At 42.3% G+C, this 12,721-nt stretch overlaps 1 protein-coding gene across 1 annotated transcript in view; it reads right to left on the bottom strand.

Annotated features, from left to right (window-relative positions):
* CASQ2 (calsequestrin 2 (cardiac muscle)) overlaps positions 1–12,237 on the bottom strand; it is a 127,595-nt gene extending 115,358 nt beyond the window's left edge. The window contains exon 1 of the mRNA XM_006895673.1: positions 11,982–12,237. Coding sequence (XP_006895735.1) covers positions 11,982–12,215 — 234 coding nt within the window. The 5' untranslated portion in view covers positions 12,216–12,237. The remainder of the gene's footprint in view (positions 1–11,981) is intronic.
* Between the last annotated feature and the right edge of the window lie 484 nt (positions 12,238–12,721).

Below are 12,721 nucleotides of genomic sequence, written 5' to 3'. Positions count from 1 at the left end.
CAGGTCCTCTTCAGTTTCAGCAAGCAGGGTTGTGTCATCTGCATAACGCAGATTGTTGATAGATCATCCACCATAGAGCCCAGCCTCCCAGATAATCTGTCCTGGTTAAATGTAGATTCTGATTCTAGGGTGAGGTCTGAGATTCTGCCACTCTAGTTAGCTCCCAGGTGACAGATCTTCTGATCTAGAACATACATCAAGGCCCTTGTGGTTCTCTAACTTGCCTGTGCATTGGAAACACCCAAAACCAAGCTAGATCCATTGCCATTGAATTGATTCTGACTCATAGCAACCAAGGTGTTACAGAGTTGAACCAAGTCCCAGAGTGTTTTCTTGGTTGTAACTTTTAAGGAAACAGCTCACAGGGCTTTGCTTATGAGTACAACATTGTGGGTGGGGTCAAATGACTATAACCAAACGATTGTTTGATTGGAGATATATGCCAATCACTTGTGCCACCTACAGACATAGAACCACCCAGGGAACTTTTGCAAATTGCAGTACCTAAATCTCATCTATCACCCCAAGATAAATCAAATCAGAATCTATGTCACAGATAGAACCCAGGCATCAACACACTTTACTCTCTAGGTAATCCAGTACAAGGATAAAGGCTGAGAACTAGTGCAGTTGACTAAGAATATATGTCAAGTGACAGGTGAAGGGAAAAGCCGTTGGGTAAATACAAGGCATATTTCAGGCACTTAAATAGGCATGTTATATACATTAGTTTTCCAAGTCCAACACTTGCCTATCATCCTGTGGATGCCTGCATGTTGCTATGAATCCAGACACTATGCCACTGGAATTTCAAAGAAAAGCAGGATCACTGATGGTGCCTAGGTTCCAGTGGAAGTTTCAGACTATGATAGACTAGGAAGAAACGTCTGGTGATCTACCAAAACCAAACCAAGGTGGAGGGATATCTGTTAATCATATCACGTATTGTTAGAAAAAGTTGAAAAATAATCACCCTAGCTTGGAAGGCACTAGCAGTACACCGAAACCAGAAAGCCAATCTCATTTCATTGAATGAATTCCAACTCTTAGCGATCCTTTACTGTTAACAGAATAGAACTGCCCATAGAGTTCCCAACTCTACTGATCTTCATGGAAGCAGATTGCCATGCCTTTCTCCTGCAGAGCTGGCCCTGATCTTTTGGGTAGCAGCAAGATTCTTTAAAGACTACATCACAAAATGAACTCAACAACCAGGAAGACAGCATGAGACTGGAGAGGTTTTTTTATTCTGTTATACTTGGGCTCATCATTATTCAGAACCAACCAAATAGCAACTAACAATAACAGTAACAATTTCGTATGGAGTAACTGAGGAAACCAGAATACTAATACCTGATACTTACACTGCACCTAAATTCTTATCCACTTCCTTTAATTCTCTAAGATCATTGAGCCAGTTGATCTTAAAGGAGCAAAATGAGCTGAATCTCCGGGACATGTCTAGGGTCAAAGGCAGGGTAAATGGGCGAGAAGAGCCCCGGGGGTGGGTGCCCTGCCTTCCAGTCCTTGCCTTCTCCCAGACACTGTCACTTCATCTGAGACAGACATCTGAGCGTGGCTGTGATCTTGAAGTGCACACAAGAGTCTTGTCGGTGATGCTGGGCATATTGTGGAATCTGAAAGGCTGCAATCACTCCCAGCCAAAGATTGCTTTCTACTGATAAACAGATCAATTCAGAGACAGAAGCAGGAACAAAGAAGCACCCTGAGTTGACTGAGAGCAGTAGCTGTAAGACATTTACCAAGCAAAGGCAGAACCCAGAAACCTATATGAAAAAGGATTCTGATTCCTGACTCTGGTCTAGGTGATAGGACCCATCCCATGCCCCAGCTGTCCCAGTCTATGTTTAAGGGCTAATACATACTAGGATCATCTCTAAATGTAATTGGAAAATAACCTATCAGTTCTGGTATACTGACTATAACAACACAGCTTTCTGGTTTGGTTTTCTTGGTTTGGTCTTTGTAGACAGACTTTCTAATTTTGTAGACAGTTTTCTAACAATTTGTAGGTGGTGATCCCATCATTTAATACATAAGAGGACTTGAGAGAGTCCCTAGGCATGTTGTATGTGGCCTTCTGTTGGGTTTCTGAGTTTATATATCTTTCTAGGAGGATACTTTCCCTTTTTACTCCTATGTAGCATCTTACATATTTTATGAAGACCTACAAGTAGAAAGTTTGCCCCACATACTTTGAGCGTGCTATCAGTAGGGATCAGACCTTGGAAAAGGACCCCTTACCTGGAAAGGTGGAAAGTCAGAGAAGGAAATTAAGATCATCCATGAGATGGATTGACACACAGCATAGGCAAACATAGACTTTAGTGCAGTGGAGGTTGTGAGGGTGGCACAGGATTGGGTGAGATTTCAATCTGTTGTACATAGAGTCAATACAAGTCTGAGCCAACTCTAGGAACCTAACCAAAAAATTAAAAAAAAAATTGAACCTCCTCAAGCAAGAATTGCAAAAGGACATGGATACCTTGAGACTCGGATCTTGAGCCCTGATGCCTGACAGCAGCTGCAGGTCAGCCTGGTATGTGGCTCCCATGGTTGATGTTGTGCCAAAGCCCCAGATTTGCCTGCTAGTCCATGGGACCTCGCTCACGCTCAACAAATGAACCAATTTCTCTTTGTTGGGGAAAACCTTGCTCATTCACTACCTTTCCGTCCGTCCGTCCATCCATCCATCCATCCATCCATCCACTCATAGTAAGATACTGAGTGTGTGCCAATAGCACAGAATGTTCGTGAATGAATATATCAATTAAGAGATCACAAGATGTATTTTCATGTTATCAAACACTCACCAACATGCCCTGAGAAAATCTCCTGTACCTCTCCTTAATCCAGCAATTATATATTGATTGCAGACTGGCCTATTTTGTTTCTTTACTCTCCTTGAACCCCTAAATCACAAGTAACAGCATCCACTTGGAATATGCAATATGACGTACAGTGCCTGATGTTGTTGTTATTGTCATGTGCAGCCATGTATGACGCATAGTGACCCTATGAATAACAGATCTGAACTCGGACCTGTTCCGGATCATCATCATCATCTCGATACACTTGAATCCATTGCTGCAGTCACTGTGTCAATCCATCTCATTAGGGGAATCTTCCGCTTTTTCCTGCCTTTCCACCTTCCCAAGCATTATGTCTTCCAAAAAAAAGCTTCTCCTAACAACATGTGACCAACTCAAAGGCATGCAGTTCCCAAAGGAATTTCCAAAGAAATCACCTGCTTCATTGAAGAAAGATGGGCAATTTCCTCCCATGTGATTTATTACCCCTGAAAACCCACTCGAGGGTCAGCTATGGGCTAGTTCTAATTTGTGGTACACAAGGACAAAGACATGTTCAAAGTATTATTGCAGCTTCATGAAATCCTTGCTGCCAAGAAACACTCAAACTCACCTTCTCTAAGACGTACACTCTAAAACTGAGTTCTGAAGGCTATTCCTGTCTCTTCTTTCCTTCTAGGAGTGTTTTCAAAACAACCACCTCCTCTTGCTTGCAAGTTGGTTCTGACTTATAACAAACCTCTCCTGGGTTTCCAAACTTGTAAATTGTTCTAAGAAGATACTACCCATCTTTCTCTTGTGCAGCAGCTGAATGACTAAAACGTCAGACCTTCTCGTTAGCAGCCCAAAACTTGACACACTCCACCACTTGAGCTCCCTGAGAAGCTTTAAGATGCCATGAAATTGTGTCTGTGTAAGTGTGAAGCTGACTGGGAATAAGTTTTTGTCTTTTTTCTTTCTCAAGTTGAAATATGCACTTTCTAGAGATAGAATGCTATAGACAGAAAAATATATGATGTAGTTAGGGTGTGAAGGCAAGAGCAGAGAAAGAAGGGAGAAGTGATTTTCCATACCTGGTTTAGGTGTTGGGGAGAAAGGGTATGGTTTCCGAAGAGTTCAGGGACTGTGAACATTGCACAGCTGATGCACAGTCAGCCCAGGCTTATTTTGACATCCATGTACCTTCATGCTACATCTTTTATATAATTATCACTACATCATTCATTTGGTTGTATTTGGCCAATGAACAAAGACTTAATCCTTGTGCTTGCCTAATGTGAATTTGAATATTTCCCTCCCCTTACTCCTTATTACCAAGTATGAAGAAACTCTGAGTGGCCCAAATGCATGAGCACTGAGACTAACCAAAAGATTAGTGGTTTGAAACCACTCAGAACCACCTCAGCAGAAAGACAAATGATCTAATCTTGAATGATGTCATTGAACAACCTGTGGAGTACAGTTCTTTGAAGCACATGTGGTCTCTGTGAGTTAGCACTGACTTCTTGGCATTTGGGTGTTTTTATTCTCGCCAGTATGCTTTAAATGTAGATTGGCCTCAGGACGCTTCCAATCCAGATGGGGAAACCCAGCACATGCCTCCCTAGGAAGAAAGAATAGCTTAAAAAGAGCCTGAAGAAAATGGAAACACTTCTCAAAATAAGTGAGACAGAACTATGAGCTAAAATGCAAGGGAGCATAGTTTATAAAATATTGTAGAAGAGATTGTTGAATGCTGCAGATACCTGTTGAATAAATCCTTGGAGGCCAGAGGGAGAGCTGAACACCAGGGACATCAAGAAGCTGTGATCACGGGCAAGCCAGCCCTCCTCTCTGGGGCTCAGCTGGCCATGGATAAGCAAGATGGCATCCCATCTCACCAGTCTCTGATCTCACTGAGGTAGCCTAACCTCAGTCTGGATAAGGATGCGGGTCGGCTGGCTTGTGTCTAATATCCTAACTCAAATGGATTGTGTGTGAAGCTTCTGTGTGCAAGAAGCCATGTTCTTGCCATGCCACCTCATTTAATCTTGACAACAACACTCTTCTCTCCTCTTTCCTCATAAGAAAACTGGACGCAGGAAAGGGTTTTAACTTGGAATTGAATGCAGGCCTGCCTTATTTGGAAGCCAATGTCGGAGCACACCATCTTTGGAGCATTTCACCAAGGTAGAAGACTGGTGCTGTGGAGGGCTTTCTCTGGCGGTGTTCATAGATCAAGGTGTGCGCAGTGGCTTGCCTACCAGGTTCAAGAAGAAAGAGGAAAAGGGAAAACAAAGGAATTGAGGGGAATTGAATTCATTGCTCATATCCTCCTCTTATTTTTCTGAGTTCTGTAACTGTAATAAAATTTGGCCCCTGTGGTGTGACTAAATTTGCTATCTTGGCAGAAACTGAAGAAAACAGCATGCACAATTATAACTCCTTTTCTAATTCATGTTGACACCTCAATAGAAAAAAATAGAGAAAAGATCCATGGAAAATAATTCATGAGAGAAAGTTTAGGCAAAAAAATCTAATCTAGATAGTAATCCAGGAAATAGGCATCACAACAAAAATGAAATTCTAAACAGAGATTTCAAAAACCTTGGAAATGGTAACAGTATCACAAAGTAGGGATATAATTTTGAAGATATGTCTGTTTATACAGTGCTGGCATTATAATCATCTTTTTCTTAAAATAGAAGTCCCAAAACTAACGACAAAAGAACACAGCTAACAATGCAATGAAATTTTAATGTCGTAATCCAATTGGAAAATGTGTGACTATACATAGAAGAAAAATACTGGAAAAAAAGTCTATCAGAACACTAAGCATATTAATGTCTCCTGTGATTGTTTTTATAGTCTTTTTCTTATTTTTCATATATTCTTTCTAAATTAATATGTACTTTTTGTGTATAAAAAGCACCTGACTAGGAGTTAGTATTCCATTTATAAAATGCTAGGCAAGTCACATCACTTTAGGGCAACATCGATAAAATGAGGTCTTATTCACGAAGTTCTTTTGAATTTTTGTTGTTGTTGTTATGTGCTATCAAGTATCTTGCAACTCATAGAGACCCTGTGTCCAACAGCTCTGAACCCTGCTCAATCTTTTTTTCCATATTAAGTCTGTTTCTTTTTTTAAATTTTTTTATTTTATTATACTAGTTTATTTACAAGATTTGAATACATTGTTTTTCAGACCAGATTCTTTCAATTTCCCTCACCCTCCCATCAAATTGTACAACCTTATGTTTAATCTTCCCCTCCACTCCCCACCCCCCACACGTTCTCATTCCTCTGCTTCCACTCTCCCCATCGCTTGGATCCTCATACTCATTCTACAATAATGGTTTTATGCAATATTTTTCCTTGTGGAACTGAGTCAGTTCACTCAGCCTAATGCTTTCCAGTCCCTCCCAAGCTAGGTAATAATTTGCAAAATCATTGCTCCTGCGTGCCACATAGTATTCCATTGTATGGATGTGCAATAATTTCTCAATCCATTCAGTTGTGGTTGGCTATCTAGGCTGTTTCCATGTTCTTGTGATGGTGAATAACACTTCCATAAACATTGGTGTACAAGTCTCTGTTTGTGCCTCATCTCTCATTTTCTCAGGTTAAGCCTGCTCTATCTTAAACCAATCTCACTGCCTCTGACACTCCTGGCCCCATTACCCCAGTCACCGAGTCAATCCATCTAATCTTCCTTTCTTACACTGTTATTATTTCACCCAACAAACATTTCTAGAACATCTCTATACCACACTCTGAACATAAGACCTTCCAGATCATACCTGGGCCAAATTGGGAAGCCATGTTTAAATATGGTACCTCTTAGAGTCATTCTGTCACTTTTTTTCTGCTTAAATTTTTATTGACCTTGTAATCTTACCCTCGTCATCTTTGCTTTATTAAACCTATTCTCACGACAGAACAAAAATTGGTTATGTTGTTATTGCTACATGCCATCAAGTCGACTATGATTCATAGCAACCTTATGAACAATAACTCTGAAATTTGCCCCATTGTGAGCCAGCCTCACTGCCTCTGACATATCCACCTCATCGCCACAATATGGAGGTGTAACTAACTGGCAGCATCCCAAGGTACTATCTCTCCCAGAGGGACTTGTTTATGTAAGAATCAAAATATACCAGAATGAGGTCCTCATGGTGTAATTTTAAGAGACAGCTGTTGTTAGGTGCCATCTAGTTGGTTCCTACTCAGAGTGACCCTGTGGATAACAGATGGAAACACTGTCCAATGCTATTCCATCCTTATTCACTGCTCTGCTTAATACCATTGCTGCAGCCTTTATGCCAATCCATCTCATTGAGTGTGAATTGGAAAATAGTTAAGATCTATCAGGTCTTTAAAAACCCCAGGTAGTGCCCAACTTATCATTGGAGTACTCAACCTAAGATACTCAAATTATTATTTAAAATGAGTAAATTTAGGATATAGGACCCAATCTTTTTTACATGAAACGGAACTGAATAGGGTGAAATGGAACTGAAGAGAAAATAATGCTTGGCTGCTAACTGAAAGGTTGGCGTTTGACTTCAACAAGAGGTGTCTATGAAGAAAAGCCTAGAGCTCTACTTCTGAAAACAACAGTATTGAAAGCACTGTGGGCACAGTTCTACCCCAACATGCCCGGGGTCCCCCATAAGCCAGCATTGCCTTAAGGACAATTGTTTTCTCAGAACCTTGCTCCTGTGGTTCCCTCCTGTCCCCTTGCTTGTTTGCTGGGTAAATCTCTATTCATTTTCAAAGACCAGTTTTTCTCTGTCACACCTTCCCCATCACTCCCACAGTCAGCTCTTCCTCTGTCATCTGCTCGCCCAGAGAACCTTATAAATAGCTCTACTATTACAGTGACTTCACTGCACTGTAGCTTTGTTTGTATCTTCTCTTCTGTATTAGGCCATGAGCCACTTGACGTCTCATTTTCCCTTTACCCACAGCATCTATCCCAGGCTCAGCGTAGAGTCAATGTCTGACAGGTGTGTGGCTAACTTACCAGAATTCCAAGGGCCCCTAGTAGGCAATGAATGCCTCTCCCTGTGAATGGTGCTATTTCTGGGCCTGTTCATTGAAACAGTTTAGAGCAGACAAAATATACATGATTGACCACAGTTGCTTCTTGGCTTTTATCAGAACAGATCATAGCAACCTTATGAACAATAACTCTGAAATTTGCCCCATTGTGAGCCAGCCTCACTGCCTCTGACATATCCACCTCATCGCCGCAATATGGAGGTGTAACTAACTGGCAGCATCAGTTGTGTGGCAGCATCACTCACCCTTGTGTGGTGAGTAGTAAACTTCTAATCCCCAAATCAATTTTTTTCAGGCTTAGGGTAGCCAGCTTATCATTGCTGTTGTTGTTATGTGCCATCAAGTTGGAACCAACTTTCACCTGACCCTCCAGTAGGTTTTCAGGGACAGTAAAGTGCATGGGAAGAGACTGCCCATCCTTCTCCGAAGGAGCAGCTGGTGGATTTGCACCGTGTGCCTCTGGGTCAGCAGCACAAATCCTTCACCACTAAACACCCAGAGCTCCTTTAGCATTGGTGAGTGAATTCTGTTTAATAAATTAGGCCCAACCTATTTTACATAGACTAGGACAGAACAAGATAAGGACAATTGTTTTCTCAGAACCTTGCTCCTGTGGTTCCCTCCTGTCCCCTTGCTTATTTGCTGAGTAAATCTCTATTCATTTTCAAAGACCAGTTTTTCTCTGTCACACCTTCCCCATCACTCCCACAGTCAGCTCTTCCTCTGTCATCAAGTCAAAGGAATAATAAACTCAAATGCTCTACAAATAATAAAGGTAAGCATTGTCTCACAACTATTTTTTTTCTGGGGGGTGGTGTTTATGTGTGTGCATGCATGTGTATGTGGAACTCATGTGGGTAAGTTAGGTTAAGGTCCAAAAACGTTGCCAGTTTCCTTCCTAATCTACCAAAAGGGAGACAGACTTTGCATCCCTTGCCCATGGTTAAGACCACACCACTGGTGAGGGGATGCACACTTCTGAGGCTACCTAGTCTTCCACTTTCTCCTGGTGCCACAATCACAGCCCAGGACAAGAGGGAGTTCTTAGGACAGCTTTGGGGTCCCAGGGAGTAAGAGGACAAAAATATTTGTTTTGATAATGGAAACTTAGAGACTTAATCTGTCCTCTTTTTCCAGTCATGGGATTCCTGGGACCATTTCTGTCCTGGATTCTGAGAAACAGAGCTTATACTTGGCATCCTGACAAACGTATCCTTCCCACACCTGGCCACCTCTCACTGAGGAGCTGTGTCTCCTCAAAAGCAGAGCCGTCAGGGCTCTGTGCTTCAACTCAAGGGCTGGGTGGCTCCATCTAATAATGGTTTTATTTAACTGTGACTCTTGGAACCCTCTGTATAGGATTTTAGGCAGCCCTTTGCACACTGCCTTGTTTGCTGACCAGAACAGTGCTGTATAGGGACCAGGACTGCTTTCACTAGCACAAGCTGTGACACTCAGCCTCTGTGTGCCTCATTTTATCCAGCTGTAAAATGAAGATGGTAAATTCATTGTTGTGAGAATTAAATCCATTTATATGTATGAAGGACTCACAACAGATCTCAAACACAGTAAACATTCAAACTATTATTTTATCATATTCAAACTTTATAGATATTTTTCATGTCTTTTTTTATGAGAGAGACATGGAGTAAGTAGCCCTGTGTCATCTGTCTAGTAGTGGCAGAGCTGCAACTTAAATGCAGACCTCTTGGCTCCAAGTTGGGTGTTCTTTTTCCCTAAGGAGAGCTCACTGCAGCTTTAGGAACCTGAGGTGTCAGATTACCTCCTGTCTGAATTCCTCCCAGTCCAGCTGCCCACCAGGCACCCACCTGGGAAAGGGGCATGCTGGGCTAGGTAGGTATCTGGGGGAAGGTGAGCCCAAGGGGAGTGTCCCTTCCTGTGATTTTCTTTGGTCTTTGGGGAAGAAGTGAACTTATGTAAATACATAAATATCTGTGTTTGAGTGTGTGCATGTGTGTGAGTGTGAGTGTGTGTGTGGTGTTGGTTGGTGTGGAGTCCATTCTGAGTCATTGTGGCCCCATGTGTGCAGAGGACAACTGTTCCATAAGATTAAGACTTTGACCTTTCAAAAGGAGATTGGTCAGGCCTGTGTTCCAAGGTACCTACCTCTGTTGTTGTTGTTAGGAGCCATCAAGTCAGTTATGACTCATAGTGACCCTATGAACAATAGATCCAAACCTTGCCCTGTTCTGCCCTATCTTTACCATCTCTGATATGCTGGAGCCAAATGTTATGATCACTGTGTCAACTCATCTTGAAGGTCTTCCTGGGTGGCTCAAATCTTCAATCTTTCTGACACAAACAGCCGGCCTTTCTTTCAACGTCTCTATGTACGTTAAAACCACGACCTTATCGGCTCACAGTCAACCGCTAACCAATTTGAGCTACTCAGGGACCACTGTGTATGTGTGCACACACTGGGAATACACACACACACAGGCAAACACATGTAAGTTTTTAAAGGGAGATCAGAACTGGAGCTATAACCACCCCAAATTCTTTTTGAGTCTCATTAGGAACTCCTTTTTTTATGAGGCAACTGATTCGGGCTAATGAGGCAGTGATGAACATAGAGTCCTTATGCCTTCAATTAACTCTGTAACAAAAATATCTTTCAATAATTGAATACTGCAGTGTAAGAGAGGTATGGCAATGTGCTTGATAACTCATAGGCTAAGCAGAGAAGTTATTTATCTTTTTTTCTCAGCCCAGAATTTTCCTACTTATAAAGATCAATAACTGTCCTTGCATTCTTTTCCACTTGCAAAGAAGATAGGAAATAGTACGTTCGGACTCAGGCTAGAACCTGAGGGGCTCTATATAATATGTGTATCTCCATAGTGGTGATGTTTTAAAGCATTTGGCACTATGTCAATTAACAGAGCTGCGGTGGCACAGTGGTTAAGACCTTTGACTGCTAACAAGGAGGTGGTTGGTTCAAACCTACTAGCCATTCCACTGCAGAAAGATGAGACAGTCTGCTTCCGTATAGATTTACAGCCTTAAAAACTCTATAGACAGTCCTATGCCTGTCTTACAGAGTCACTGACTCCGAACTGAGCTGAAAACAGCAGTTTTTTTGTAAAGCAGAGGTTATTTTTGGTAATGAACACATGTACAAATCCTATTAAAAAATAGATGCTTTAAATGATGATCAAGAGACACGGGATGCGGAACGTTTTACAAACTGTGAAACACATCTTTATATGTTCTGCATAATTTTCCTGCTTTTTATTACAGTCACATTTTAGAGAATCCAGATCCACATGTGTTTTCTATGGTAATTCTGGTAAACAAAATAAGTCATTAAGCTGAGTTCTCTTGTTGTACTGGTGAATAAACTTCAGTGATTCTCAAATTCTTAGGTCTGAGTGGGCTGGGTTGGGTGCGGGGGTGACTGAAGAACTCTTGGCCCCAACAAGCACTGGCTGAGTGTAAGTGATCTTAGGCTGTCTCAGAGGTAGTTCTGCCGCATTCACACAGGATTAGACAACAGGACCCAGCACCAGGCTCTAAGGAGACCACGTAATGTGGATAAAATAAAAACTGACTTCAGTATCTGCCCTAAAACTACACTGAGAAAAAAAAGTCTAACCTACCAAAGTTTCATTAATGAAGGTATAAGGATTTTCACTTGTGTGTGGAAACCAGCTCAGACGAGCAGATAATCACCCAGTGATATTCCCCACCTGATTCATCAAGTGACCAGTTTCTCCAAGATCATGGGGCATTTGAGGGTGAGGAGGGGGTGTTAGGACACTTAATCAAAGCACCAGTGATCTCTGATACAATAGTTTCAACAATTTCTTGGAAAATTAAGAAGATGGTGACGTGAGACTTTAAATGAAACCCATGCACTATACTGAATGATGTTATCTTGTTATCTCTGCTTAAAAGTCCAGACTCACCCCAGTGTTCCTCATCCTGGCTTTGCAACAAAAATATCTTCAGATGTCTGTGAGACTAAAATGAAGATACTCCCTATGTATTTTCCAGCTCATATTCCCAGCCCTCACTAAAGACACAATAAGGTATCCATGCTCTCTAAGGCAGCTCAGTCAGCACCCCCCCCCTGCTTACCTCAAGGACAATCTCTTTCAGCTGGAACTGTTTTTGTGCTATCTTATCTGAAGATACAGGCTCATGGTAGTAGAGGCAGAGCAAGTCATATTTCTTCAAAATCTGCTTGAAGTTCTTCTCTGTGAGACTGACCACACGGTCCTTCCCATCGTAGGTGGGGAAATTCAGGCCCTCCTCTGCCCTGCAGGAGGACAGCAAGCAGACCCCTGCAAGAAACAGGTGCGTTCTTCTCATTTGGGACAAGTTTTGTGCTTGTGTCCCAGGAGAGAAACCACAGGCTGGGAGAGGCCTTGCCGAGCCGTATGGGCAACAGTGAGGCTGGTTTTGTCTCTCTCCTTTGCCCTACTGGGCTCTTCACCTCCTTGTGTACAGCTAGTTCTGTAATCGAGGACTCAGGACACAGAGACCTGAGGCTCACACACTCACATACATGAGCAGAGTAAGCGCCAGGCAGGGAGGACTGGGGGGCCGAGCCTAGATAACTTACATAGTTCTGCCCAGCCCCCGCCTCATTAGGAACTCCATTTTTAGGAGGCAGTTGATTCAGGCTAAAAATAAAGCATGCAATGAATAAAAAAAAATAGATATGGCACTGTTGAGGGATTCGCTGATACAGTCTGTCAGCGTGGTGGAGAGGGAGGAGGCGGGAGGGGAAAGGAGAGCATATATTCGAGCCACAAGGAGGCTAGAAAGGTCAGAGGAGAGCTGTCCACACCAGAGGTGGGGAGAAAAGGGGGGCA

This window comes from Elephantulus edwardii, unplaced genomic scaffold, assembly GCF_000299155.1.
Source record: "Elephantulus edwardii isolate Elephantulus edwardi_28Jun2011 unplaced genomic scaffold, EleEdw1.0 scaffold00174, whole genome shotgun sequence".
Taxonomy (NCBI): domain Eukaryota; kingdom Metazoa; phylum Chordata; class Mammalia; order Macroscelidea; family Macroscelididae; genus Elephantulus; species Elephantulus edwardii.
This window is presented reverse-complemented; position numbering and strand designations above follow the sequence as displayed.